The sequence below is a fragment of the Penicillium chermesinum genome (genome assembly GCF_028974085.1).
Source record: "Penicillium chermesinum strain IBT 19713 chromosome Unknown utg000007l:1.0-2695246.0:1.0-2697696.0, whole genome shotgun sequence".
NCBI classification, from domain to species: domain Eukaryota; kingdom Fungi; phylum Ascomycota; class Eurotiomycetes; order Eurotiales; family Aspergillaceae; genus Penicillium; species Penicillium chermesinum.
In genome coordinates this window covers 436094-463718 of record NW_026695317.1, presented here as the reverse complement: position 1 = coordinate 463718, position 27625 = coordinate 436094, and the positions used below count along the sequence as shown (strand labels likewise).

Here is a 27625-nt window from a genome sequence, read left to right as displayed (position 1 = left end):
GGGTCCAAAATCTCGCAGTAGTATCTATCCTGCATTAGAATGGATAGTGTATATGACTTTACATCGACCGGTGCGCCGGGGCGGAAAAAGGTGGATAGGTTGATTACCGATTCTTTGGCCCGCTGATTGGGAGAAATGAGTGTGGGGGAGGGGCGCGCGATATCATTGTAACGATTAGCCAGAGGAAACTGGAGGCAGTGAATCCTGCTTCGGAGACGGACTTCATTGAACGGACTCAGGTCCGACTTTGATTGTTCTAGTTAACCCTATTGTCACTAGGCATTATGTTGAAACGAACAAACAGCTCTATGTGCAAAGCACGAATCGTCATCATAGCCAAAAAAAGGAAAATGTTGAATGTATACACAGAAACGAAGCGAGACTAAGCTCGGAAAAAGCAAAACATGGGTATCATTACACGGAGTCCTCGACAGGGCCGCATGTGCAGAAAAGGTTCTGGTCACCGTACGCTAAAGAGGAAAGTTAGTTTGGGTCATGATTGAAAGAATGGCTACGGGAGGTAATCTTACCATCATCGACACGGGTCACTGAAGGCCAGAACTTCTTCTCCACTAGCCAGGGCTGCGGGTAGGCAGCGGTCTGACGGCTGTAAGGGCGGTCCCACTCGTTGGAGAGCAGGTCGTGCTGGGTGTGGGGAGCGTTCTTCAGCACGTTGCCTTCGCGGGGCTGCTTGCCGGCCTCGATCTCAGCGATTTCAGCGCGGATGGAGATCAGGGCGTCACAGAAGCGGTCCAGCTCGGCCTTGTTCTCGGACTCGGTGGGTTCGATCATCAGGGTGTTGGAGACGGGCCAGGACATGGTGGGCGAGTGGAAGCCGTAGTCTTGCAGACGCTTAGCGATGTCGATAACCTCGATACCGGCGGTGTCCTTGAACCCCCGGGTGTCGAGAATAAACTCGTGAGCGCAGCGGCCATTGGCATTGGTATACAAGATGGGGTAGTGAGGCTTCAGGCGGGACATGATGTAGTTTGCGTTGAGCAGGGTGATCTTGGTGGCGTGGGTGAGCCCCTTGTCGCCCATCATGTTGATATAGTTGAATGTGATAGGGAGAATGCTGGCACTGCCCCAGGGAGCGGCACTGATGGGAGGAGAGGAGTTAGGGCCGCGCTTGGCCTGGAGAGCCTCGCTGGTGGGGTGGGAAGGCAGGAAGGGAGCAAGGTGGCTAGCGACACCGATGGGGCCAACACCAGGGCCACCACCGCCGTGAGGAATACAGAAGGTCTTGTGCAGGTTCAAGTGGCACACGTCCGCACCAATCTCGCCGGGGGAGCAGAGACCAATCTGGGCATTCATGTTGGCGCCGTCCATGTAGACTTGGCCGCCGAATTCGTGAACGATGTTAATAGCCTCCTTCGCACCGGGTTCGAAGACACCGAAAGTGCTGGGATACGTAATCATGAAAGCAGCCAACTCGTCCTTGTGTTTCTGGGCCTTGGCCTTGAGATCATCCAAATCAAGGTTACCGGTCTTGCTATCACATTTGATGGTAACAACCCGCATACCAGCCATAGCAGCACTGGCAGGGTTGGTGCCGTGAGCGGACTGAGGAATGAGGCAAATATCACGCTTGGCACCCCCCTGGGCCTCCTGGTACTTCTTGATGACACGCAGGCCGGCGAATTCACCCTGGGCGCCCGAGTTGGGCTGCACAGTAACCTCGGCCATGCCAGTAATGTCAGCCAGCTGCTTTTCCAGGTCATCAATCATCTGGATATAGCCCTTGGCCTGCTCAGCGGGCATGAAGGGGTGCAGCTGGGAGAACTCGGGCCATGAGATGGGAATCATCTCAGTAGTAGCGTTGAGCTTCATGGTGCAAGATCCCAGGGGGATCATGGAGTGAGCCAGGGAAAGATCCTTGGACTCGAGGTGACGGATGTATCGCAGCATCTCAGTCTCAGAGTGGTGGGTGTTAAACACAGGGTGGGTCAGGTAAGGAGTAGTGCGCTCCAAGCTAGCGGGGAGGGAGGCAAGAGACAGAGCACCCTCAATGGCGACAGGAGAAGCACCCTTGTGTGCCGCAAAGAGGTTGACAATTCCGGTGACCTCGTCACGACCAACAGTCTCGTCCAACGAGAGACCCACCTTGCTGTTACCAAAACGGCGCAGGTAGATGGACTGCTTCTGGGCCTTGGCAATGAGGGCCTCTGCCTCGGCAGCATCGGCCAGCTCAATGGTCAAGGTGTCGAAGAGAGCGTTACCCTCCGTGTTGGATCGAATAGGAACGTTGTAGCCGAGACCAACAAGCTTCTCACGGAGCACAGAAGTCATAGACATGATACGCTGAGCAATAGCCTTCAGACCAGCGGGACCGTGGTAGATCGCGTACATAGCAGTCATGTTGGCAAGCAAAGCCTGAGCGGTACAAATGTTACTGGTGGCCTTTTCACGGCGAATGTGCTGCTCTCGGGTCTGGAGAGCCAGACGAAGAGCGCGGTTGCCAGTGCGATCCTTCGACACACCAACAACCCGGCCGGGCACCTTCCGCTTGTACTTATCAGCGCAAGCAAAGAATGCCGCGTGAGGTCCACCGAAACCCATGGGCACACCCAATCGCTGGGCGCTACCGAAAGCAATGTCAGCTCCGAATTCGCCAGGGGCTTTGAGCACCGTCAACGCGAGCAGATCGGTGGCCACACTGAAAGTACCGCCCTGTCCATGGATGGAGTCGCTCAGGGCCTGGAAGTCGTTGACACCACCCTCAGTGTCGGGGTACTGGGCAAGAACACCAATCAGATTGTCACCCTGCTCCTTGACCAGCTTGAAGTCATCAGCCAGAATATCTCCCACGACCAACTTAATTCCGAAACCCTCAGCTCGGGATTGCATGACTGCAAGAGTCTGAGGGTGGCAGAGGTGAGACACGACGTATGCCTTCTCGGCTTTTCTCTGCTTGGATGTGGGCAGGGTAGCAAGGGACATGGTCATGGCCTCGGCCGCAGCGGTAGCTTCGTCGAGGACGGAGGCATTGGCGAATGGCAGACCAGTGAGGTCAGCACTCAGGGTCTGGAAGTTGAGAAGAGACTCGAGACGTCCCTGGCTGATCTCGGGTTGATAAGGAGTATAACTGGTGTACCAGGCGGGGTTCTCGAGGACATTTCGGAGGATAACGGGAGGAACGATAGTAGGGTAGTAGCCCGTTCCAATATAAGTTTTTCCAGAGACGTCAATTTGCTTGCGGTAAGTGTCCAGCAGCTTGAGCATGTCAGTCTCGCCCAGACCGCCTTGCACAGGGGATCGGTAGAGGTTGATATCGGCGCTGGGCTCGGTGACCTTGAGGTTCTTCTTGGACAAGATATCCTCGGGAAGCACCTGCTTCACGAATTCGTCCAAAGACGCCACGGGGGGATCCAACACGGTCAGCATATCTGATGCCGCCTCTGGTGAGGGGCCAATGTGACGACGAGGGAAGGTGTCGAGGGGCTGAAAAAGATCCTGCGGATGGGGGTCGCCATGATCGGAGAAAGTACTTGAGTGCACTTTGCGGGCAGGCTGCTGGGAGGTGTTCAAGCTGCGTCGGCAGGCGTTGAATGGTGCAAGCGAAGCTGCGCGCAGAGCCAGCGGGGCAGGAGTAGCTCGCACACGCGACCGCAAGGCCAGCTGGCGGCCAGCGCGCAGAGCGAAGCAAGACGCCGCCATTGCAGAAGCTAGTAGCTCGGAAGTGACGTACAGTTGGGGGGGTGGTGCAGAAGCACGCTGTCGCCACGTCGAGTCAAAGTAATCGGAGAGATATTTGAGGAAGAAAAAAAACCCTCCGCCACCGGTAATATATCAGTTTAGTATTTAGCCCTCGTAACTACCTTTTTTCCTCGGTTCCCTTGATTGAGGCCGGGCGGGCAACGAGGCGGGAAACAAAACTACCCGCGATAAGAGTCGCTATCAAGCCAATGAAAATGCCCCTCGCGCATTCCAGTGGGGCCAGAACATCGCTCGCGGTGGTTTTCCGCCGGGAAACTTGACCGATAAAGCGCGCTGCTCCAGGATTTTGGAGGGTCTGGAGGGTCCACGGAGAGACGGAGAGGGAAGTTGTCGGAGGTCAACCCGTTGAAATCGGTTGAGGTTTGATTGTCATTATCTTCGCCATGACCGGTGGATCTTGGTCCTCAGCTCATATCTTATTCCAGCTTTACAAGTCTCCCAGTACTTGGATAGCCGGGCTATAGATATGGACCAGTCCAGACAGCTCTATACACCGCCTCTCATGATCGCGCGCTGCGCCGGTTCCGTCCAATGGGCAGCTCTGCTGGGCTATCGCGATTGTTCAATGGCCCGAGACGAAGCAGCACATGCAAGGTTCCTAAGACAAGTCTTATCAACCGGATTTCCAAACAGCATGCGCCCTACATTTTCCAGCTATATTGCGGCTACATTTGGGCAGCTGTCTTTCGCAAATTGACCGAATGACTACAGTCGTTTAAATGGAAGATTGCGGGAAAACGTCAGTTTCATGGGCATATCGCATTGGCTAGAGCTGTCCGTGTGTGCCACCTTAAATGGTGTATCTGAAAGTGGGGTCGTCCTCAATCACCTTCTTCCCCTGATCCGCCTGCCGATTACTGAACCAGAACCACACGCTCAAAGCCCCCCACAATCAAGATGACCAGAATATTGCACCTGCGACCGTCAGCAACTAGCCAAGTCAAGCTGGATAACCAGAGCAGAACAAAACTCACGCAATCGCAGCATACATCCCCGGCCTATACCCCGGCGCGTCCTGCTCGCGGAAGACCAAACTACTCGCAATTCCCCCCACACCCCCCATCCCCACCAGCGTCGCGCTGGACAGTGCGCGCGTCCACTGCCCACGCACATTGTTCGCCTGGTACGCCAGACAAGCCGGGATATTCGCATTGGCCCCCGCAACGGTCAAGAACACACCCGCGTACCGGGTCGCGTTGCCCGTGGCAAATCCCATCATCGGCAGCCCGATGATGCTCAGCAGACAGTTGAACACGAGGACAGGGCCTCGCGTGCGGTACTTATCGCCCACCCACGCGGTGCTATACATGACGATTCCGGCGAAGGCATAGGGCGGCGCGACGAGGCATTGAGACTCGCCGATACCGAAGCCCATCCCCGTGCGGAGGATGATAGGGAGGAAGTAGGCGATCGCGTAGGTGACTGTCGTCAGGCAACTACAGTGCGGCTCTTAGTAAATGCGTTCTCAATGGGAGAAAGGGGGTTTCGTACAAGAAGATGAGACCGAATCCCCAGATCTTGAGGTCGAGGCTTGGCTTCAGGAACTTCTTCAGCGAGAACGCTTCTACGTCGCCGTCGTTTCGGTCCTGGTTGATCCGGCGCACGATGAAGGCACTTTCGCGCTCGTTTAGAAACCACCATGATTTCCATGCTCGGTCAGGGAAATCCACTAGGAAGATGAAACAGAGGATTCCGATCGCGCCGGTGATCTAGGGACTGTGAGGATGGAATTCGGGTTCGAGATAATAGTACTTACCACGCCCTCAAGGATGAATATCCAGCGCCACCCAGTCAGCCCGTGCTTCCCGTTCAACTGCATCAGGCCGTAGGCAAGAATACCGGCTAGAGCAGATGCGACGCAGCCAATCAGGTAGAAGATTGAGAAACGCTTCTGTACATCGTAGCGGGTGTACCAACAGGAGAGTAAGTAGACGGATCCAGGGAAATACCCTGCTTCGAGGACACCAAGGAGGACTCGCATGCCCACGAGTTGGCCCCAGTTTTTGACGAAGCCTGTTCCCTTCAGGCCTGTTAGGAGGGATACAGAGGAGGAAATGCGATAGCTTACTATCATGACCGCTGCCCAAGTCATCACGATTGTTCCTATGAATATTGTCGGGCCGATCTTTCGGATGAGAATGGTCATTGGTGGTTGAAAGAGAACGTATGGCACGAAAAACATCAGGACGACGAGTGACTGCATTCGTTCAGTATAACCCCCAGTTGCAGTATATCCATGCACGCTTATAGCTCTGGGCGACTCACATATCGATCTCCAACCGTGAGAGCCAGCTCCGTTGTCATTCTGAATACTGATCAGCATCCACGATATACGTTGCTCGAAGTTGTGACCGGAACTTACCCAGCAATCGCCGCCGCACTCAAGTTCGTTCGGTCCATGAGCGAGATACAGTATGTCAGCCCCGTCATCGTAACCAGACGCAGGTCCACCCGCCGGATGATGGCCTTCTGCTCTGCAAGAGTAAACTCTTCATCGTCGACAGTGCTGAGAGATTTCGGATTGACATCCTCGATGCGTTCCACCGTAGACGGTTTCTCATCCATATCCACCATGGTGGTATTTCTGGTACGTCCAGACTCGGTCTTTCAGAAGTAGAGTCGCGCTTCTCGATACTTAAATAGCCAAGATAGAAACAAAATGGCTCAGACAACCGCGTTAGATATCGCTAATCCCGGAATATCCAGAGACAGACCCCCCCTCCAGCCAGGAGGAAAGGACATTAATTTATAGTTCATGCACCGCGGAGAATAAACAATATTGTGACGTCCATGACTGCGCTTATACCTGCTCACCTGCACCATCCCATAACTGCCCAGCCATGCCAGAACTCTCAGAGCATAATAGCCGACGCAATCCAGTGGATATCGGAGCAAATGTCTTCATCGAGCATCGATTGTCGAGAGGCGTCTGAGCGTCGAAGACCGAGGGGAGAAAGCCCCGCAGCCAAGTAGCCTGGACGGCAGGTGTTGAGTCGTCGACTCCCAGTTCTGGCAAACCAAGACTAATCAGGCGTGGATCTGGGGAAAGACCCGGGGGTGAATGCGGGGAGAAGGACGTGTCTGTAGCTTGGCAGCTTGGCGGGTTCATTGTTGCGGGCTAGTTGGGTTGGGGATGTGGCCTATGGCGGGCTAATCTGACGGATTTATGGTCTCGAATGCGGATTTGTTGCGAGCTCTCTGGGTCGGAGCCGCGAGTGTCTGCTAATGGGGTCGCTTGTACATGCGATGTTTTGCTCAACCTCCTCAACCTCATGTGATACAGGTTTAGGGTTCAGCCACAGATCAATACGGGCCTACTCGATGGGGCCATAGCTCCTCGGAGTCACCGAGAGGCGACCAGCCGAAGGAAAAGGGATGTGGTTTGCTGAAGAAATTGATCCTATGGGAGGGATGAATTGCTACGAGTATCTCATGGGTGGAGGAATTGGGACTGATGGGAATTTCGCAGTTTGCTAGTAGTAAATTATGCTCATGCTCCCGATTGATCTTCATCGACGTGTAGATAACAATATTGATGCCATTAAAATTTCTAATACCATTAGGTGTAGTATCCCCTCGCGACCCTGAGGATGCATACGTCAAACTGTAATTGGAAAAGCAGGTGTACTTTGAGTCCAGGCTAGTCGTCGACCTTGTACCCCGCCGACTGCCTAGCTCATCCCCGCATGAACGTATGGGACAATGGCCAAAGCTCCAAATGTATCTAGAATCATTTCAGACCCAATCTTAGACTAAACGTGGCTTACACGTGGCTGTTTATGGAACCATAACCGAGGCTGCTTTCATCCTCCTCCAGAAGTCGATCTTGTTCTTCGTCGTGTCTAGCTTGAGCGGCCATCTGCCGGCCTTTGATTGCCACAAAGCTGACTAGTACCACGCCCACCAAAAAGCCCGCTGTGGCCAGTGTAGCGTTTATGGGGATCGGATTTTCGTGAAACGTTCGATGGGTAAGGGCATCTAGCCCATACTGAGAGAAATTCACTAGCCCAGAGAGGCAGATGATTGTACCGTACACGCGCCCGAAGGTAGCAAAGCCAAAAACCTTGGTTGCGTAATCCCTTTGGAGGTCAGTATCTATGAGAGGAAATATCGTGTTGGAATGAACAAAGGGGAGAACTTACGACATGGCGGAATAATATAACGGTCGCAGCAGAACAAAGAGCGTAACGGTCGAGTACCCGGCCCACAACGTCGGAATCGAATTGAGGATACCAATAACCGTTGTGAAAGCAACGATGATCCCGAGCATAACAGCCACGCTGAGACGATCAAGGAGCATACCGATGAAGGGTGTAAATAAAACACCACCGACCGGCAGCGCCACATCGAAGAACTCGTTGATTCGTGCAGCCAGATCCACCGAGCTCAGCATATACTCGTATTGGGACCGAACAGTTGCGATGAAGTAGTTCATACGCAGCATCTGGAGAACGGTCATGATGGTAATCAGAATGAACCATGGCGTTGCCATTTGCTTGTGGGCTGGGAGACCATGGAGCGCACCCCAGACGCGACTCGTATGCTGGCGATCCTCTTCCCGCTCTGCGCGTTGCTGAATCTCGTCTTTGCTACCAAGTACCCGACGAAGCTTTCGCATTTTGTTCTTGCGGCGCTGGGCTCGATCTTTCCGCACCCGCATTAGCTCGCGGTCGCTCTCGATTTCGTCATCTGAATCATGTACGTCTTGCGTCGCATCCTCGGCTAACTCCATCTTCGACTCAAGCTCCAGCGTCGAGGTATAGTCGCGACTCGGCATGATGGTGATTAACGCTAGGAATATCACACCTGGAACAGCCAGATATCCGAAAAAGAATTTGTCGGGGGTAAATGACCGATCGGAGGCTTCGTAGGCTGCCCGATAGAATAGGTACACGCCAGCAGACGCATCGAAGGACCCCGTGATAAGTGCGACAATAGTCCCGGAGTATCGGGGAAATGCATTCGCAATCTGGAACGACGGCACGAAAATGAAGGTCCCGCTCAGCGCGACAAGGAAGTTCCCAGGTATCAGCATGTGCAATCCCGGGTTGCGGAAGGTAAGTGCCATTAGTGTGCTTCCAATCGCAAGCAGAAAACAGCCGATAATACCGCAGATGCGGGAGCCATAGCGATCGAGAATCGTTCCGACTGGCAAGGCCGACATGTTGGCGGTGATTGAGGCGACAGTGAAGAAGAAGTTGAGTCTGGGTACGTTAGGCCGCAGTCCGGGTAATCATTAGAGCGTGGGAAGTTCTTACCTCAGATCTTGCTGCGAACACAGCTCGACACCTTTCTGCAGCTCATCCTCGGTACAGAGGTCGTGATAGACCCCTTCCGCAACCAGAACCGGCTTCAGAGCTGCAAATCCAAACACAATCCCGGAGGCCAGCCAGCAGGCGAGGACAGTGATGAAGACCTGTACTGTTCTTAGTTAGAGAAAGGATTGAGCTTAACATCGTGAACTGGACATAGCCTACCTAATCGTTTCGCTGTAGATTGCTTGTATGCTGGGATGCCCGGGGGCTGCTCGGCGACAGCGGCAGCTTGGCTCGGCTGGATCACATCGTAACTGATCTTACGGCGAATGGAATGGACCTCGCCAGCATCATCTTGCGGCGGCTCCCGGTCGACACCTTCAAGGGCGGAGACGTGCTGGACCAACGACATCGCTGTGTTGAACAGAGCGCGAGGATGGCAAGAGGGGAAGGAGGGTCGGAGTTGGAAGCTTCTGCGGTATTCTAGCTTATGGGTCCCGACCTCGGACCAACCACAAAAACCTGAAATGTCATGAATTGTGCAGGCTTGCGCTACCCCAATCGCCAGACCCGTGCCATCAGCCGACGGGTGATTTTCTGATAGGGGCAGAATACGGTGTGACGTGCAACCAAGGTTATTGACAGCTGAGTCCTGCAAAACTTTATAGTTGCCAATGGCGCCGCTGTGGTGGGGCCCGTCTTGTTCAACCGGGAAGCTCCAGCACCACACGATAGCGGAGAGCGGAGAACCTACGAGAATCTACGGAGTACTCGGCTCACTTATCACGTTCGTCCTAGCCTCTGACACTGACTTATCGATCGGTCAAAAAATGCCGAGCAGTACACGCTCGCAATACCGGGACCGTTAAATCCATCCCATAGTCATCGACATTGACCACGGAATGACGTATACATGCCGACGGGAGAAAACGTGCAAGCAATTATCAGCACCAACCACTTAACCACTACTTGAGACCTCAGGACACCTGAGGTTCCTCCCGTAAGCAACTTCTGACTAGCTGAATTGGCTGAATAAGAAAAAGCAGACTGCTGGCTGATACTATTCGACATGTCATAAAAGCAAATAACTCCACATGCTACTGAGTGCCCAGCCGACACGCGGTGCCGGAGGCCTTCACACCTCCAATCCCATATAGCCTAGGAGACGCCAAAATCAGAAGAAAAGCCACTTCTTGGGCTTTGGCATCGTCTCCGTCCTCTTTCGAGGACCTTGCGGCAAGACCTCCCTAGTAGCCCACTTCTCTTCCACCAATGGGATGCGGTAGAATGAATTCTGAGGTTTGATTTGTTGGGCATTACTCTTCAAGGCCCCTTTCGGAGAGGCTTTTGGCTTGTGCTTAGCCGCTGCCGGCTTTGGGGGTTTCCCCTTTTTTTCTTCGGGTCGTTTGCCGGCTGCGGGGGAAGCGGGGGGCGTGATATGACTCCCAGCAGAGCCCCAGTATTTTGATCACGGACTCCTCGCTGGGGCCCAAATGGGTTAAGCATCTCGTGTCTTTTACGGCCAAATTGGTGATCTGGGTGAAGAGTGTATGCGTCCATTCGTCTGGGAGGCTGAGGGATGGAGCTTGCTGGAATGGGCTGCCGAGGATTGCCGGTATCGAACTGTCGAAGCATAAAGGTCTCATGTCGTTCATTTGTGAAAAGTTCCTCATGGTCAGAGAATTTGTGAGGCTCAATGTTTCCCCGGTTATGTGGATTTACCGCCCTTTGAGTAGGCACCCGGTTATGAGCATTGTATACTCGCTCTTTTGGTACGACGTTCTTGTTGATAGGATCATAGTACACCTTCATATGTGTCAGAGCGGATAGAAATTGATCTGTGGATGTGCAACATAATTTGATGGGATCTTACTCTATTAGTGTCTGGCTGAAAGGTTTGCTGCCTTCGTGTAGTTGAAGTAGGTTGATAGGGAGTTCGGATGTTGGGAGAAAGCCCTGACATTATGCTATCCGGTGTTTACATATGTCTTGTTGACGCTTTCGAGGGGTGAGAATCCGAATGATGATCAAGTTCCTTGACTGGAAGGCTTTCATTTTAATAGTGAAGAAGCGCCAACTAAAACAATTTGTTTGCAAGGATGTTCTACCAAGCGGCTAATGAAGGGCCAGGAGACTTATCGTGATCTAATGACTTGGCGCCGGGGAAGATGCTGAAATGTTTGAAACATTCCCCGGCCGAGAGAGCCTCCAGGTACGTAAACATTGAACCAGCCATGATTGAATTCCCTGAATAGAATGAATCTGACCATGACTCGTTCAAAGCAGCTATGGCGAGCGGTCTGAAACAACGTTTGACTAACTAGGGCGAGGGCGCGTAGTCAGGGCGCGTACTCAGGACTTGAGCAAATGAAAATTCCGACGTGGCGCCGAGCTCTTTCCGTAACCGCCAGGGCCATAAGCCTCACAGTGGTCGAGTTATTAAGAATTTATTTTTAGACAAGGAGAAGCACTGACACTGCCAGAGCGGTTCGGGATTATGGTCTGATTGGTTGCATCTCTGTCGGTAGTCAGCGGGGCCAGTCGATCCCCTCGCTACATCCTAGTTAGCGCCCGCCTCTTACCTTTTAATCTTTGAAAATACCTATATCTTTACTCTTTTCCTCCGTTGTTGTACTTCAGAGTCTTTTCCAAAGCTACTTCTATCGTTCATTTTTCTTACCATGGCCCTTAATCTGGCGAGAACCGTAAAGGCGGGGGACGCCGATCCCAAGGTGGTTCAAATATTGACGGAGTGTCTAGAATTCGACACCATTACTGAGAACCAAGCAGCCAGGCGGATTGATGAATATAATAAATTGGACGAGGATCAGTACAACTTGGAAGATATTTGGGGCGCTTTCTTTCGTGCCTCATTTCATATTCCGCATGACCATCCGGCGCAAAGCCGACTGGTCCAAATTCTATTGGAACTGAAGGAGCTTCCGTCTCGAACGGTTCAGTTTGGCGATGTGAGTACTTACGTGCAAGCATGATTTAGCCTACCCGGCGAAATCATCGAATGACTACTCTAACAAACCTCTGTAGAAGGAATTGATATTCTGGTCAGGGATGCCCCTATTCCATGGGTATTTCAGTGAGTGGTGGCAATTCTGTGGTAAGAAGTGCATTTTTGAGTCAAATTAATGGATTGGATGATGCTAAAGCTTGATAGGTCCGTTCGACCGCCCGATGGATGAGGAAGGCAAATCTCCGGAAGAGATAGTTGAAGAGGCTTCGCATGAATGGCAGAATTTCGTCTCCTTTTCCGCTCGTCTATGGAAGGCTGGACTGATTGGTTTGTTCCGATCGTCTGTTTACACTCTACGTGAAGCTTTAGAAGATGATACGGGCGAGTTGGAGCTGAAATGGCGAATTGCAGCTGCATCGGAGTGGATTGTCCATTGTGGGGCCTCTGATTCTCGAAGAGATCAGAGATAACGATTTTATTGATGCTGGAACCCCTCCGAAAGGACCACTTTACGATGGAGAAGGAAAGACTGAGAGTTACAGATGGGAGTTCTGGAAGCGTAGGTTTGAAGAAGTCAGCTGTCAACTGGAGGGTGATTTCAAGACTTTGGCGTTGGACTGTGCAAGTCGCATGAAACAGATTTCCGATTCCCTGGATTAGCTATCATGAGGGAGTATTTACTTTTCATATATCAAGATATATCATGAATGGAACCCATAGGGAAACTTCTTTTTGGTCCGCTAACTCGGAGCTTGCCATGGACCAATTCAAGGTTTGCGACGGTTCTAATTGATCAAGCATTGATCGCGATGGCGAACACAAGAACCCTTCGGGTACTTTACCTCAGAGAAGGGTTTTCTACACCACGTTCTGAATTTCACTATTCTCGAGAGTTACATTACATGCTTAGGCTGTTAATGTGAGTTCACCTACCAGCCGATCGGCGGAACAGGGTACAACCAGGACGTGTATGCAAATTATTGAGAGAAGAGAAAGTTCGAAAAAAAAACTTAAGAGATATCCAAGCTCAAGTGGATCTAATGTACGCCTAAAGAGAACCGCACTCAAAGCCACCCAGAATAACCCAGTCCTTGAGGGCGGTGCTTAAGCATTTTCTTTCTTCAATCAGGCACATATTGCAAGGATAGTGGGCGGTGCAACCACTAGTAACCAAACGCTGCGATGCTCTAGCACTCATTTAATACTTGAAATGTTTCATGGTCATGCCAGACTCGGGATGAAAATAGTATTCGACGGACGATTGCTGGCACCAGGAGATTTAGGGAAATGTTGCTTTCAGGGTAGCTAGCCTTCAAAATACAAGGCAGATTTTCGAGCACGGATGTAAGCGTTTCAGGAAACTGGCGCTGCGCCGAGGCTGTTTTAGAAACGCCCTAACTAGGACGCCAAGGGTGTCGCCCGTCAATGAGCCACTTTTGAACAAGAACTGCAACTTTGCCTTGCGCAGGCGGCTGCAAGGGCGATACTTCATTGGCTGGATTATGTATGTCTAGTTGCTGGGACGGGTCATGCCCGATTCCCCTCCCGTGGTCGAAGTTGGCGCAGCGTCTCCTTAAGCGCCGGGCACAGCAGGGTGATTTCGGGAAGACCACATATTTCTTCACCTTTCCTATCTCTTTTCATTGACATCAGATCCTCAACATTGGAACCGTATCAAGAAATAATCATCCATTTTTTCACTAGCCATCGAAATGCCCACTTTCAACCTTGCAAAAGCAGCAGAGTCCGATGATAGCGATGCCGATCGCACCGTGATTCAAATATTCACGGAATGTCTCGAATTAGAGACCATCACGGAGAACGAAGCAGCCAAGCGCATTGATGAATATCATAGGCCTGCAGAAACAAGCGATGAGGAGGATGAGCCCAATATATGGCTCATTTGGGGCGCTTTTCTTCGTGCTTCGTTTATGATTCCACATGACCATCCTGCGCAGGACAAACTGATCCAGATTTTACTGGAGCTGCAAGACCTCCCGTCACGTAGGGTTGAATACGGCGAGGTGAGTGTTCCGAATTGAAATTCTATCTAAGCCAACTAAAACTTGTTAAACTCTTGCCATCTAACCGACATACTTACAGTTTGGAGAAGTGGAATTCTGGACAGAACTGCCCGTGTTTCGGTTCTATATGATCGAAGTGTGGTCTTCAGTTGGTATGAGTCCAATATATATAAGTCGCTTATATGAAACTGACACTAGAAAGGGCCTTTTAACAAGTACATGGGACGCGAGCGGACCGAGGAAGAGACCACTGAAGCTTCACGCGAGTGGCGGAATTTCATATCGTTTTCCGCTCGTCTATGGGAGGCTGAAGTGATCAATTGCTTCAATCACTCTGTTTACGCTCTACGCGATACTTTGGAAGCTGATGAGGACGACTACGGATTAGAGCTGAAATGGAGAGTTGCAGCTGCGTCTGAATGGATTGTCCATTGTGGGGATATGATTCTCGAAATAATCAGAGATAACGATTTTGTCCATGCTCGCACCCCTGCAAAAGGATCACTATATGATGGAAAAGGAAAGACAGAGATGTACAGATGGGAGTTCTGGAAGCGCAGATTTGAAGAAGTCAGCGGCCAGCTGGAGGGTGATTTCAAGACTTTGGCCTTGGATTGCGCAGATCGTATGCAAAAACTTTCTGAATCACTAGAGTAGCAGCTACACTACGAGAAAGCATTACCAGATTCACCTCTCATTGATCAACAAGTTCTCACATTCAAGCAATAATTGGCTTACTGCCATATAACAAATGAATATAAAATAGAGGGATACTAAAAGAGGATACTTATTCCATACTGCCCCGACTGGCTCCCAGCAGGGCAACAAATACCTGTAAGCAAGCCGCCCAAGTCTATCTTCGCCAGGAAGGTTGGGGTCATACTGAATGCGCATCATGATGACGAATCGGATAACCACAGAGCATTGCGTGGCTAACATGGGCTCTTAACTTCACCCTAGCCTTTTCCACCACGACGCCACTTTTCCCCGGGGTGCGCTTGTATAGAGAAGGCGAAATGCAATATTCAACAATCCCATCATCAGGGCCTTCTCCGGTGATGGCACTCATCGCACCTTTGGAGAACTGGCAGCCAACCTGGACCCATCTGAATTCATACAGCTCGCTCTGCTGTTGTAACTTTTGTTTGAAATCGATAAACCCCCATATAAGGTCCCTCAATTGGCAAATGCGCGTAGAGCGATCCGTATGTGATAGGCCCGCAAAATATGATTCTGCGAATAGAATAACCTCATTACACGACCACTCCAAATCCTCGCGAAGAAGCAGTGGTAGTACGGCGTTTGTTGCAAAGTGCCAGTTTTTCCAGAGAAACTCAGGCTCTTGAGAATGATTAGTAGTATGAAACAGCTGCTGAGGACCTCACAATCGCAGACTCACGTAGTTCCTGTACTTTTTCGTGAATTATGCGGAGGGCCAGGGCAAGCTCGGCACTATTCACACCAACCATGAATTTTTCCAATACGGTGATGAAGATCTTGTTCGATAAGTGAGAAAATATTTCATGGGAGCGACGGAGGCGCTCAGAAATGCCACTGACGGCTCCCGCTGAAGATCCTGGACCCGCGGCAGACGGCTGCAATAGAGCCTGGGCGAAATGGAACCTGATCCATTTCTCGAGACGTTGGTTCAGGCCACGCAGTTGGGACGCAACATCGTCGTCATCCAAGGTCCTATTAGAGCATCGAAATTTTGAGATCTGATTCAAAAGCTTGTCGTTCTCCAAGAGAACGTTATCTGCGGATTTTTGAGCTTCGTAATACAGTTCTCCCTGCCGACGAGCTTTCTCTTCGGCAGTTGAACGCTTTTTCTGCGATATACTCAGCGATTCAGTGACTTCGCCTAGTTTCCTTTTGAACTCTTCTTCTTGTTGATGCAATAATCTCTCCAGGCTTGCTCGTTCTTCTTCGGATATCTTGATTTTGGCGGTTGTTTTGACATGGACTTTGTCGAACTGTGCTTGCTGTTGGCGAATCTTGGCTTCGAGGTGCGTGTGGATTTCTTCTAATTCTTGCTTCGAACGGGTGAGCCGACCGAGTTGAGCTTTCATCTCCCTGTTTTTCCTCTCCAGTCGCTCGTATTCTTGTTGTAAAGGTGGTGGTTTCTGATCCGCTTCCCTGTCCTCGGGACCTGGTCGAGATGTCATACTCAAATCACATTTCAAAGCAAACGGATTGCTTACCACTGGATTCTGAAATCAGAAGCCTCCACTTATCATACAGATTGAAAGGCATGAAGCATTGGAAGAAATTGTTCATGATGCACAGTATATAATAGAGAAGCGAAATCGAAGTATTCGGGAAAGTGAAAAAGGAATCATGAGAGCGTTCCTTTATTAATCTTCTCAACCGTTGGAGTTACCAGAGTATGACAGGTTGAATGGGGAAATTACATTTTGATGTTGCGATGACTTCTATATTCAGAACGGCCACGGCAGTGAGTCGCACCTTCCTTCTCATTTGCGTCCCCTTCTCATAACTCCTTCTTGGCCTTTAGCTTCCCAGATCTCTGAGAGTACTAATTCTCAAAGGCAAGAAACTGTACGAAACGCTTCAGACATGAAGCCCTCTGAGAGAGTATTCCCAGTGATGGCATCCAGGAGTGGACCGAAGCTTGTGGTAGGGATTGATTTCGGAACAACATTCAGCGGGTATGCACCATCGTTTTAGCTTCCTTCCTTCATGATCCACGATCATCGTGCCAATTGTGTCCGCCCAGCCTTGTGGTTCAGGATAGCGCTAATTCTCGTTAGCATTGCGTGGGCGTTAGAAGCCTGCCCAGAGGAGATCGAAGTCATTCAGAAGTGGCCGGACGGACGGAATAGTAAGTTTAAAAAGAACTTTTAAATTACCCTGAAACTAATATATCACACAGGATCGTTACAAAAAGTCCCTAGCTGCCTCACGTACGGCACCTCTGCTGTGAACTGGGGCTACCAGGTGAATGACGAGGTGCATCCAAATGCAATCAGGGGCTTGAAACTGCTGCTCGACGATAGCAAGCCTGTGACATATAGGCCATCTATCGAGGCCAAAAGTCATTTGAAGTCCCTTGGAAAATCTACCGTGGATGCAATTGCAGACTATCTCCGAGCTTTGGTGGGACATGCGAAGGAGATTCTTAGACGACGTTTCGATAGCGCACTGGACATCATGGAGATCCAGTATATATTAACTGTCCCTGCGGTGTGGTCGGACAAGGCAAAGGATTTGACAATGCAAGCTGGTTGCCGAGCCGGCATTCCTCGTGCTCAGCTGTCCTTGTTATCGGAACCAGAGTCGGCGGCGATATATGCGATCCGCGCAATTCAGCCAAATACGATGGCGGTGGGTGCAGTGCCTACATTACAATTTCACTCCAATAAAAACTAACCCACAGAAGCATGGGGATTGCATTATTGTGTGTGATGCTGGCGGTGGCACAGTGGTAAGCATGGCCCGAACAAAGTAGAAAATGCCTTGAGAGTTATATTGACCAATTCAGGATCTCATTACATACGAAATCACTCAAACAGAGCCCTTAAGGTTACAAGAAGTCACGGAGGGAACAGGTATTTATTCTTAATATCACTATAGATGCACCTCTAACATGGCTTCTGCAGGGGGTATTTGTGGGTCAGTCCTCTTAGATCACTGCTTCGAGGAACTACTTGCTCAGACCGTGGGTGAGAAAATGCATATGTCAATCCCAAGGGCTGCGAGGCTAGTTGCTCTGAACTACTGGCAAGACAATATCAAAGCGAACTATACAGGCCCGGAATTAGAAGAATACCTTGATGTGGGCTATGCTGTTCCATTGCCGGGAGCGCCTGACGTACCCGGAATCATTGAGGGAGGATTTTGGAATCTCGAAAGGTAAGACTATGAGACTAAACTCTTTCAGATTAATGCTCACCACACCAATAGCTCCTAGGTCGAGTGCATATTCAAGCCTGTTGCGCAGCAGATTGAAGAGCTTGTTTCGGGACAGATCAGAAAGGTTAACGATACCGGCCTCAACGCAAAGGTGTGGTTCTGCATTGAATCTACCCTTCAGCTACGTCTGTTGAACTAAATATGACAACAGGCCATCATTCTTGTCGGAGGGCTTGGATCGTCAGATTACATTCACAAGCGTCTGGAAACCAAATTTAGCGATCTTAGGGGTGATGCAGCCAATGAATGCGTGAGTAAAATATTATTCATGACAGGCGTGCGAAGTGTGATTGAGATGTTCATCTAACGTATTTTAACAGATGGTCCGCTGTTGTTCGGTAAGATCAAATTTCGGCATCGAATATAATCTTGAGTCAACAAGCTTGTAGGTGGAAGTATTAACGAGTTTAGGGGTGCAGTTCAGCGTGGAATCGAGGGCAATCACGTCGATAATCGAAAGGCTCGATGTCATTACGGAGTGCAAGTATCGAGACCTTATGACCCAGCACGTCATTCGCCGGACCGAAGGTACTGGAGCACGTATGAGGAAGCTTATTTAGTGCGCGGCGAGATGATATGGTTCATCAAAAAGGTTAAATCTAGACAACACAATTTATGTGACGGTTTGTGACTGACTTGATCGACAGGGGGCTACAATAAACGAAAACGAGCCAGTGCGGCTCAGTTTCTATCGAAACGTTGATATCAACGGTTCTTTCAAATTCTGCGATGAACTCAGCTTTTGTGTGACCGAGACTGCCCCGAGTCAGCTCAATAAAGGTAAGCTGGCTCGGTATTGATCATTCTTTGATTTGAAGTGGAAATTAATTTTGTGAAGCCGTTTCTCCGCTTTGTGAGCTCAACGCCGACCTCGACAAGATACCCAAAGAGCTATTTGAGAAGCATAAAAACTCAACCGGGCTGGAATTTTACCGTGTTCACTTTGATCTGGTTCTCACGCCAACATCTGCATCACTTTTATTCCACCTTGAATTCAACGACGTTGAGTATGGGAAGGTTCGAGCTCGCTATTATTAGGACATTTCACGTGTTTATCAGCGGAAATGTGGACATCCCGATCCCCATCGGCCAAATTGGTATATGTGGCTTAGTTGGTTGCTGAAGTTGCTGTAATTTCTGCTGGTCAGAGAGACGGTGTCTCTCTAACTTGGGGGATGTCCCATGAAGCCATTTGGGGAATGCTGAAATCTGGCAAAGGAATAATGTTCACTCTGAATTGCTTACAGGGATGCTAGTATATGTGACTGCAAAGCATTTGCCAATGGACTCTGAACGCATCATGATAGCTTTCAAATCATGCGATTCCGATCTTGCCATATCGATTCCCTACGGTGGCATATTGACGGGCTCTCGCACGCTCAAATGCTAACAAGCCTTTGGCGAACGCTTATGCGCCAATGACTTGGGCCATTCCGAGGGCATCGTTCCTAGTAAATTGTGGCATTGCTGATAGTAGAAGCCCACTGCATCCAGTTAAGCGACACAAGTGCTCCAGATTCGACCCTGCGAAGCTTCATAGCCACTAAGGCTTGGAGTTGTCGGTCACCGGGACTGCCGATTCCAAGAGAAGGCCTTGCCCCAAGATGACCAAGTTTCCATCCTCTGAAACTTTGCCTAACAGATGAAACAAAAACACGATAATATAAGGAGTCAAAACATCTCTGCAGTTAACCTTGGAAGTGGGCCCGCCCCATGTGTCACTCGAGTAGCGCGAGCCTGTCAACGCCCCCGCCCGTCAACGTGGCGGGGCCCCAAGTATATTAAAAATGACGTCGCGTGCGCCCATGACGTATGTGTCACCGAGCTGTACGCAACATCTCAGGGTTTCTCAAGACTGGATCAGTTGAATCAACAAATATCTTGATCAGCAAAAGATCCAAGGAGGTCAATACTCCAGCTTTTCCTTCAGCCGTTGCCGAGCGAAAACCGTTGGAGATCTACCCGATCGCGGGAACAACATGGCGTCCGTTTCAATCAGCGCTCCAGGGCTCAGCAGCGGGTTCCTGTACAATAATGGCTCCAATAATGCGCGTGTCTGTATTACCTCCGAGACGAACGAGTTTGACATGGAGACGATTCGCAACTGGCAGAATGAGGGATTCGACGTAATCTACGAACCGCTGAACGGCGGCGGCAAGGACTACGAGGCTCGACTGATGGCGGTCAAGGGAGGTCTTGGCGTTGGAGAAAACTACGCAGTGATAGGTTAGTGGCACCGCTTGAAGAACGTAACTATAACATGTACCTGACGATATCATCCCTACACAGCGTTTGGCGAGGCGGCTAGCTACTGCTTGCAGTATTATGCGGAGGCAGGAAACACTGCTCGACTTTGCGCCCTGGTCGCATATTATCCAACCACAGTTCCCGACAATCGAATCAAATTTCCCTTCCAGGTGCGACTGGTGGTCCACTTAGCTGGTCAAAGCATTGATATGATAACGACGCCAACTGCGCTGGGGCTGCAAGGCAAAAAAGCGACGTCGGACTCGTGCCCTGAAGCCTGGAGTTGGCACGGGGGAGAGGCTGAAATGGGCTTATCCGGTCTACACATACTATGAAGCTCAGCCCGGGTTTGCAGAACATGACATGGAGGAATACGATCACCTGTCGGCCAGTATCGCGTGGTCGCGGACTGTTAGCGTTCTGCGCAAAGGGTTTTCGAGAGATGTGGATATTGAGAAAGGCTTGGAAGACCACGAAGAAGGTGAGATTCTCTCCACTTAGGAAATTAAGTAAGTACCTCGAATTAACTTCCTTTAGCCAAGTTCTTCAAGTCAAATATTTCGGAAACGATGGAAAGCTATGTCAAGCACAAGACACCGACGGTAACGTATGCCTCGACGCTAAGTGGCGGCATCGGAGCCCAAGAGCTCCAGCGCTTCTACCAGCGGTTCTTCATTGGGAAGCTTCCACCGTCGATGCACATTCGCCTGTTGTCGCGAACAACCGGATCCGATCGTATCGTCGATGAGCTTTATGTCTCTTTCGAACACTCGCAAGAAATCCCATGGATGTTGCCTGGTGTCCCCCCAACCAATAAGCCGGTGGAAATTGTGTTGGTCAGCATCGTCAGCATTCGCTCTGCCAAGCTGTATTCAGAGCATGTATACTGGGACCAGGCGAGCGTCCTAGTTCAAGTTGGTCTACTTGATCCAAAGCTCGTGCCAAATGGCTTCTCCGGTGTTGATAGACTACCTGTCATTGGCCGGGAAGCGGCTCGTCGCATTCTACATGAAGATCCCGAGGTCGAAGGCGTCAACTATCACAATCGACTCATTCGTCGCGCAAATGCCAAGAATAGGAAAAATCAAAGCTCGCGATCTTCCGTCGCCGATGAGTCTGCTGCTGAGCTAAAGAGCGATGCTGAGCTGCCAGTTCGTAGCAAGGGTGATAAGGGGAAAAACGTGCAAGAACAACAAACAAGCCCACCAAAGCTGGCTAGTAAGAATGGAGCAGGCGTCGAACACCAGGAAGAGGAGGATGATGATGGCGATGCGACAGAGACTGAGGCTACCAGTACTAAGCCGGAGGGCGACAAGGCTGCGTATGTCGAAGAGGCTGAAGAGAAAGAATGATTAATTAGTTGTCCCGAAACAAGGAATAATTTGTATAGCACAATGCAAGCGGTATTGGTCATCACACTCGAATCATACCAGGATCGCCTACTAGACCGGGTACATACTCAGTGCTACAGTACTGCTATCACTGACTTGCTATACGAGGTACCTAAACCTAAAACAGAACATCTCGGGTTGATCTCTCCAGCTCACAGCCACCGCCTCATCCATCCGGCTTATTGCGGCTCGTGTGCTATAGGGGCTCTGCTTCACGCTAAGCCCGGGTTGTGTGGGGGCTAAAACCCCCCTTCAAAACAGTGTCGAGATTTCGACAAAACTCAACTACTCAGAGCTGAGGGCTAAGAAGGGAATTGTTATGCGTCGAATGCTGAGTCTCTCAAAAACCTTGGCCCATGTGATACGGTGTCGTCTCCCCCATCATCCCTAAATGGGGCTCTGATGCCCCGATATGAAGGGGCTCGAGTCCTGTGCCGATCCAATCGGCCGCCCCGCATCGCAAGATAAGCAGGTGAAGACAAGTCTGCCTTGCAATTCAGGGATATGCCGGTTTGGTCACCCTATCAAGAGCAAACGTGCTTTTCTTTAGGGTCGAGTGGGCCCCCGTGTAGTCAGGCTAACCGAGACGATGATTAGCATTCAGTTGTCTCTTGAACAAGGCTTCCTTAGCCCGCGAACTATGGTGCGTAGTGCAATTTGATTCATTTCCTGCAGAGGATCTAAATACTGCCTTGAGCTCCATTTTCACTTACCCACAGATATATTATAAAAAGTCATAGCGCCGTTGAGACAAGTCACAAGTCTTGCAAGAATGCAACTGGCTACGGGTATTGCCCGTACTTTCCAGGTCAATAATATCTGCCTATCTCATCAGGCCCCCAAGATAACACCTTATAGCTCCTGTTCAGCATCGTCGCGCTCGGACTCTCTATCACCCTTGGTATACAACAAATCATCGGAGCCGTCCCTCCCCAAACGAAATGGGCGGAGTCCGCAGGTACTCTCGGTGTGGTCGCCGCATTGTTTGGGATTATTATTTCATTTCTTGAGAGTTGGCAGGAGTTTGTTCCTTGGCTTCTTGATCTTCTTGCCGGCATTGCTCTACTGGCTGCCGGAATTGTAAGCCCCGTCCCCGAACACTCAACATCTGCGCATCACACAAATTTCTAAGCTAGTCTCAGGCGTACGCTGTCACATTAGGAAACGTTGACTGTGATAACACTGCTGCTCATAACGGCCTTGCTTGGGACAATGTGCTTATTAGTGGAGGCTGCGAATACAGGGACGAAATCAAGCACTGCTATAATGGGGACCACGGTCAATATATCCGTCCTCGCTGTGTCTGGGCCAAGGTCGACACACTTTTCATGTTCTTGGGCTTCGCTGCCTGTGTTGGGGTAATGATTGTGACTCGGTCTATCGCTGAGGCGTCTCGCAATATCAGTGCATTGTTTGAAGTGTCTGGATGGGGAAACATCATGGGATCATAACTATGATACCCGAAATGAAACTAATGAGAGAATACGACATGGGAGTGTATCTATGGGCTAGGCCTAGAAATGCAGAAACAAATGAACTTAGTGATATACTCAAATTTTGATGTCTGTGTCTGTCAGGCCCGAATTTGAGCTTTATTATCTTGGGATAGCAAGCCAATGCTGACATTATTGACGTAGCGGGCACGACTTTGAGTTCTAGGGTCCCTCGGGTCGGAACTTAGTATTAAAATACTATATAGATCCATTCTCCTCAAGAAGGTCTGAGAAACCTATCCTCATAGGCGATCTTAATTTATGGGAAATCGGTTTCCTCGACCTTGAATCTCTAGTGGGAGATCCGGGGGGAGCACCGTAAAGCTGTGGGAGCGGAATGTCCCCGTCAGGATACTAGGTGACTACCAACTACTGAGGCTCTGAAGAAGGTTGAAATTTCTGTTTTCACTGCTGTTGCAGCGAATTTATTAACATTCTCACTTAGGCTGCAGACCTCGGAGCTGTGGTTTAGAGAATCACACTGTTTAACCGGATAGAAAGGCATGCTAGAGGGGACGCAATTTAAATTTTATCCTCACACAAAGAGTGGCGGCCTTCAAATTCTATGACAATCCTTTGCGAATTCCATAGTAAGGGTTTGACCCGAAAGACAGGCAATTGCAACCCTCACAGTAGTCTGGGTCTCATGAAACGCAATTCCTGAATCTAGACGGGGCCTGTAAGCCGGTGGGAGCCATAGCAATCTTTTCCCATTGAAATATATCCAACTCTGTCTGTCGCCCAATTGGTATTTTTCTGGCGGTATCGCGATCTGGAAGGTGGTATCTGGATCGATGCATCCTACAGCATCGAACGTAGGTGCATTGAGAAACACAAAGAAGTTCTTCCTCCGAATCTCGGTGGGCGAAGTGTCTATTTCAGAAGTTCGTTCGTCCATGGAAGCCTTAAAAAGGCCTTGTGAAGTAGCAACTTTCCAATACCGCTCTTGATCGGTATGCCGCAGCACTGCTGCAACGCAAGCTCCGTCCTCCGACCAAATGAGTCGTTCTACCTTGTAAACTTCATTTTCAAAGGGAAATTCGTGTCCAATAACTTCTCTAACAACATCCCAAATGATGAGTGCATATTGCGTGTTTCTGGCAGCACGCATGCTTGAAGAAGGTCTCCATGATACTGCTGCGAGTCGATTCCCGCTGGGGCACCACTGTATTGAAGAAAGAAGAGAGAAACCGTCCTTCTTCAAGAACCGGACAGGCTTCTCTTTTCCCAGATCCCAATCGCAGGATGCGAGGCTAGAATCATAGCAATTTTACGACCATCAGGTGACCAAAAAAAGTCACGTTCTCGAATTTGAAAACCACTTGTCCATATGCAATTCCACGTCGCTGAGTCCCATATTTTCACTTGCCCACGGCTCACAGCTGCAAGGAGAGGGGTTTGAGGTGACCAGCATATTGACTCGAGATATTGAAGGCCTTGGAAAGTGATGATATCATCGGCAGTGGCATTCCAGACTCCCGCTTCTTCCATCAAGTTTAGTGACAACAGCCTTCCATCATGAGACCAAGAAATGTGGTAAGGGCTTCCACTTCTTAAACCCCCCGGTTGACTCTCGTTAGACAGAACATCGTCGTTGTCAAAAGTTTCCCAGATCTTCACGATATTATCAATCGATTCAGATGCAATATGACCCCCATACGGTGCCCATGAGACTAGCACAATTTGAGAGGTATGTCCATTCAGTACACAGGTGCATTGGCCGGAAGAAGGGTCCCAGAGAGTAATGTGATCTCCTGAACATAGAACTAGACGAGTATCATCAGGAGACCAGCCCATATCCCTAGCACGAATGAACTTTACATGGTCTCGTAGAATGGAGATTTCTTTCCCTTGAAAAGGATCCGAGATTGCAATGTGATTGTCTTTTGTCAGGGAGGCCAGTCGTCGTCTGCTCGGTGACCAAACGGGATTGGTCTTCACATCTGAGAGCACGAATCTAAGCCCACCTGTAGTGAAATCCCATATCATCAGGGTAAAATCCTCCAAAATAACGGCTATTTGAGTCCCATCGGGGGACCACACAATCGACTTTACTATTCCACGGATCGAAAGAAAGGCTGACTGAAGACCATTCGATGGGTCCCAGATCCTAATTTGGCCCTTGTCAGAAGAAATCGCAATTTGAGTTCCATCTGGCGACCATGAAAAGGGGCTGGAAAGAGAGTAATCCCTGTTGATCGGGATACATAGGGTCCAGAGTCCGGTTATGCCATTCCATATGTCAATTCCTTTGCAGCCAGATGCTGCAAGCCAAGTAGAGTTTCTTGACCAACATATATGATCTGGGTATCCCATATCCGTGGCAGATGGCCGGAATACTGCGATGCATTTCCCAGTATCTGTATCCCATGTTTGAATTTGAGAGGTGGAGCTTTCTACTACAGTGAGCTGCTCAATGTATTTGGGAGACCAGGCCATCGTCGAAACTTCAATTCCTTCAACATCCAAGACGGAAAGGCGCTGTCCAGAGAATGGATCCCAAATAATCACACTATGGTGAGCCTCATTCAGTATTGCTGCGAGTCTTTTCCCATCGTGTGACCATTCTATCTGCTTGGCAAGCCTTAGTAATTCGATCGTTTGAAGGCAGGATCCCCAATTTTGATCCATTTTCGGATCGCGGAGGAGCCATTTCGATTTCTGATCGAAGTGGGATAATCGAGTCAAGCTTTTCATTGGAGTAAAAATCAAAGCAGAGCTATATGTTTGCATGGGAGCTTGTTGGATAATCGTGCCGTTCTGTTGAATGAACCGACAGGCGTCCTGGATTCGCTTCATGAACATCCTGGACACATCGAACGACTAGTTGGTTGCATGAGTTCATTGTTCCACTAAATACTCAATATGCAAGAAACATCATTCTCGACCCAGAGCAGAGAGGAGAATGAGGGATTTGTACTAACCTCGAGCAAATCGCGGAATGCCAGCATTGTTTTTATCCCACGATGTATGTCCCTCAAAAGACTCAGGGCTTCCAGCCAATACAGGAATTTGCTTTCGAAAAATGAAGACAGAACTCTGCTATCTTCAGATGTGAGTTGTAGGTCGCTTCTCGAACGGTATGCGTCTTGAAGATGGTCCAGCCAGTTCGCACACACGTATCCTATTGATCTTAGCGGGTCTGGAGCTGGCTTCTGTATCTCTTCAATTAGGCAGCCTGGGGACTGGACATTGTATATATTCCGCTGAAGCGTCCTAGACAATGAATTGATTGACCGTAAAAATATCGTATGATGCGTTGCTTGAATTCCTCCAGGGAAGATCCGATCACACCCATTCTTTGCTAGGAAATCTTTTGCGGATTGGTGAATTAGGGATATTGCGTTGTCCTTCAATGTCAGGAAAGAGCCGCAGAGACCAACTATCTCTGCCAAATATTCCTCATTCCCAACAATATCCTCAGGCATGTCAACCATGGAAGAAAGCTCATCGAGCATGATAGGCCTATACACAGTCGAAGCGACCCCGAGTACCGTACTGCATATCTCTGATTCTTCTGAATCAAGGAGTCCCAATAGCATTCTTTCATAGAGAGGTTCAAGCTTCGGCGGGAAGCTGGAGAGCAGATCGATCGTTTTCCAGGCCTTTGTTTTTGCGAGGGCCTGACAGACGATAGCCACCCAAAGAAAAGTCCCTTGGGCATTTTTCAGTAGATGGCGATGGACAGATTCTTTTGTTTGGGGTTGATATTTTTTTCGCTGAGACAGAATTTGAACCTGGTGTTCAATATACATCTCGACAGCCCGGGCCACAGTCTCCTCGTTCAGCTCAAGGGACACCCTAGAATCTTGGGTTACCAGTCCTAGGGATTCCTCAATAATCGGCCAACAGCGACTCGAAACAAGCCACTTCGTACGGCAATCCAGAGAGGACTTGTCGGCGATAAAATCCAGGAGTTGCTGTAGCCCGCCGACGCATTCGTCGAGCGCGTCAATTACCAAGTATGTAGTTTGTAACTGTGGATCCTCCAAAATGTCTGACAATATTTGGCTCAGCGCAGCCCATGCGTTGATTCCTGTGAAAAGTGCTTCTCCTGTAATGTCGTACCGCTTTTGAACGTGAGGGAGAAGCGAAGGTTGCTGATCGACCAGCATGAATATCAGTCCCCGCAGAACGGCCGTGGAAGTATTGATACGATCGTCACTAGCTTGGCAGAAGAAGAAGGCCACATTAATCGAGCGTGCAGACAGATCATTTAATATCCCACAGACAAGCATCGTCTTCCCTTTACCGGGGCTACCATTGATCCATAACAATCGATTATTTGGGTCATCACGCCAGTTGGTGTACTCTTTGTTTTTCAAAACCCAGAGACAACATTCAGCTAGGAGTCCTCCCTTTTCCGATTCGATTCGATGCTTATCATCACGGGGATCCGTTGTTCGCAAGTCACGCAGACATGAGTAATCCGGTGGTGGCTGCGCAAGGCTGATGGACCCGTTGTTTTGCACCACTTGAAACCCCTGGTTTGTACCGTTTATCACTGCCTTGGCAGATTGCATTGTGAGACTGCGATCAAACGGCCGGAGATACTGTAGAACCTCAGAATCGGGTTTGCCATGGGCTGGGATGATGT

At 49.9% G+C, this 27625-nt stretch overlaps 13 protein-coding genes across 13 annotated transcripts; 5 read left to right on the top strand and 8 right to left on the bottom strand.

Annotated features, from left to right (window-relative positions):
- Positions 1-414: 414 nt before the first annotated feature.
- On the bottom strand, positions 415-3657 carry N7468_008884 (glycine decarboxylase subunit P; the record flags this gene model as incomplete). The annotated part of the gene is made up of 2 exons (XM_058478180.1): positions 415-470; positions 531-3657. 2 exons carry the CDS (start codon positions 3655-3657, stop codon positions 415-417), a joined length of 3183 nt encoding a protein of 1060 aa, XP_058326510.1.
- A 914-nt stretch (positions 3658-4571) lies between these two features.
- On the bottom strand, positions 4572-6291 carry N7468_008883 (putative phthalate transporter; the record flags this gene model as incomplete). The annotated part of the gene is made up of 6 exons (XM_058478179.1): positions 4572-4632; positions 4692-5153; positions 5209-5426; positions 5474-5914; positions 5983-6022; positions 6080-6291. 6 exons carry the CDS (start codon positions 6289-6291, stop codon positions 4572-4574), a joined length of 1434 nt encoding a protein of 477 aa, XP_058326509.1.
- Positions 6292-6517: 226 nt separating this feature from the next.
- N7468_008882 (uncharacterized protein) lies at positions 6518-6826 on the bottom strand (the record flags this gene model as incomplete). The annotated part of the gene is made up of 1 exon (XM_058478178.1): positions 6518-6826. One exon carries the CDS (start codon positions 6824-6826, stop codon positions 6518-6520), a length of 309 nt encoding a protein of 102 aa, XP_058326508.1.
- A 654-nt stretch (positions 6827-7480) lies between these two features.
- On the bottom strand, positions 7481-9384 carry N7468_008881 (putative MFS transporter; the record flags this gene model as incomplete). The annotated part of the gene is made up of 4 exons (XM_058478177.1): positions 7481-7796; positions 7860-8921; positions 8976-9138; positions 9195-9384. The coding sequence occupies 4 exons, from the start codon at positions 9382-9384 to the stop codon at positions 7481-7483; spliced, it is 1731 nt and encodes a 576-aa protein (XP_058326507.1).
- Positions 9385-10295: 911 nt separating this feature from the next.
- Positions 10296-10784, bottom strand: N7468_008880 (uncharacterized protein; the record flags this gene model as incomplete). The annotated part of the gene is made up of 1 exon (XM_058478176.1): positions 10296-10784. The coding sequence occupies one exon, from the start codon at positions 10782-10784 to the stop codon at positions 10296-10298; it is 489 nt and encodes a 162-aa protein (XP_058326506.1).
- Positions 10785-11653: 869 nt separating this feature from the next.
- On the top strand, positions 11654-12410 carry N7468_008879 (DUF3632 domain-containing protein; the record flags this gene model as incomplete). Its single annotated transcript, XM_058478175.1, has 3 exons — positions 11654-11941; positions 12018-12087; positions 12145-12410. 3 exons carry the CDS (start codon positions 11654-11656, stop codon positions 12408-12410), a joined length of 624 nt encoding a protein of 207 aa, XP_058326505.1.
- A 1242-nt stretch (positions 12411-13652) lies between these two features.
- On the top strand, positions 13653-14621 carry N7468_008878 (DUF3632 domain-containing protein; the record flags this gene model as incomplete). The annotated part of the gene is made up of 3 exons (XM_058478174.1): positions 13653-13964; positions 14044-14116; positions 14167-14621. 3 exons carry the CDS (start codon positions 13653-13655, stop codon positions 14619-14621), a joined length of 840 nt encoding a protein of 279 aa, XP_058326504.1.
- A 220-nt stretch (positions 14622-14841) lies between these two features.
- On the bottom strand, positions 14842-16241 carry N7468_008877 (coiled-coil domain-containing protein; the record flags this gene model as incomplete). The annotated part of the gene is made up of 3 exons (XM_058478173.1): positions 14842-15305; positions 15364-16113; positions 16166-16241. 3 exons carry the CDS (start codon positions 16239-16241, stop codon positions 14842-14844), a joined length of 1290 nt encoding a protein of 429 aa, XP_058326503.1.
- Positions 16242-16541: 300 nt separating this feature from the next.
- N7468_008876 (Hsp70 family protein) lies at positions 16542-18935 on the top strand (the record flags this gene model as incomplete). The annotated part of the gene is made up of 11 exons (XM_058478172.1): positions 16542-16633; positions 16736-16806; positions 16858-17309; positions 17362-17409; positions 17467-17533; positions 17585-17837; positions 17958-17988; positions 18049-18147; positions 18218-18235; positions 18545-18677; positions 18736-18935. 11 exons carry the CDS (start codon positions 16542-16544, stop codon positions 18933-18935), a joined length of 1464 nt encoding a protein of 487 aa, XP_058326502.1.
- A 941-nt stretch (positions 18936-19876) lies between these two features.
- Positions 19877-21496, top strand: N7468_008875 (dienelactone hydrolase; the record flags this gene model as incomplete). Its single annotated transcript, XM_058478171.1, has 4 exons — positions 19877-20123; positions 20187-20314; positions 20388-20625; positions 20682-21496. 4 exons carry the CDS (start codon positions 19877-19879, stop codon positions 21494-21496), a joined length of 1428 nt encoding a protein of 475 aa, XP_058326501.1.
- An 811-nt stretch (positions 21497-22307) lies between these two features.
- On the top strand, positions 22308-22986 carry N7468_008874 (uncharacterized protein; the record flags this gene model as incomplete). Its single annotated transcript, XM_058478170.1, has 3 exons — positions 22308-22343; positions 22394-22615; positions 22672-22986. The coding sequence occupies 3 exons, from the start codon at positions 22308-22310 to the stop codon at positions 22984-22986; spliced, it is 573 nt and encodes a 190-aa protein (XP_058326500.1).
- Positions 22987-23584: 598 nt separating this feature from the next.
- Positions 23585-24139, bottom strand: N7468_008873 (uncharacterized protein; the record flags this gene model as incomplete). Its single annotated transcript, XM_058478169.1, has 1 exon — positions 23585-24139. One exon carries the CDS (start codon positions 24137-24139, stop codon positions 23585-23587), a length of 555 nt encoding a protein of 184 aa, XP_058326499.1.
- Positions 24140-24228: 89 nt separating this feature from the next.
- Positions 24229-27551, bottom strand: N7468_008872 (uncharacterized protein; the record flags this gene model as incomplete). Its single annotated transcript, XM_058478168.1, has 2 exons — positions 24229-25851; positions 25953-27551. The coding sequence occupies 2 exons, from the start codon at positions 27549-27551 to the stop codon at positions 24229-24231; spliced, it is 3222 nt and encodes a 1073-aa protein (XP_058326498.1).
- Between the last annotated feature and the right edge of the window lie 74 nt (positions 27552-27625).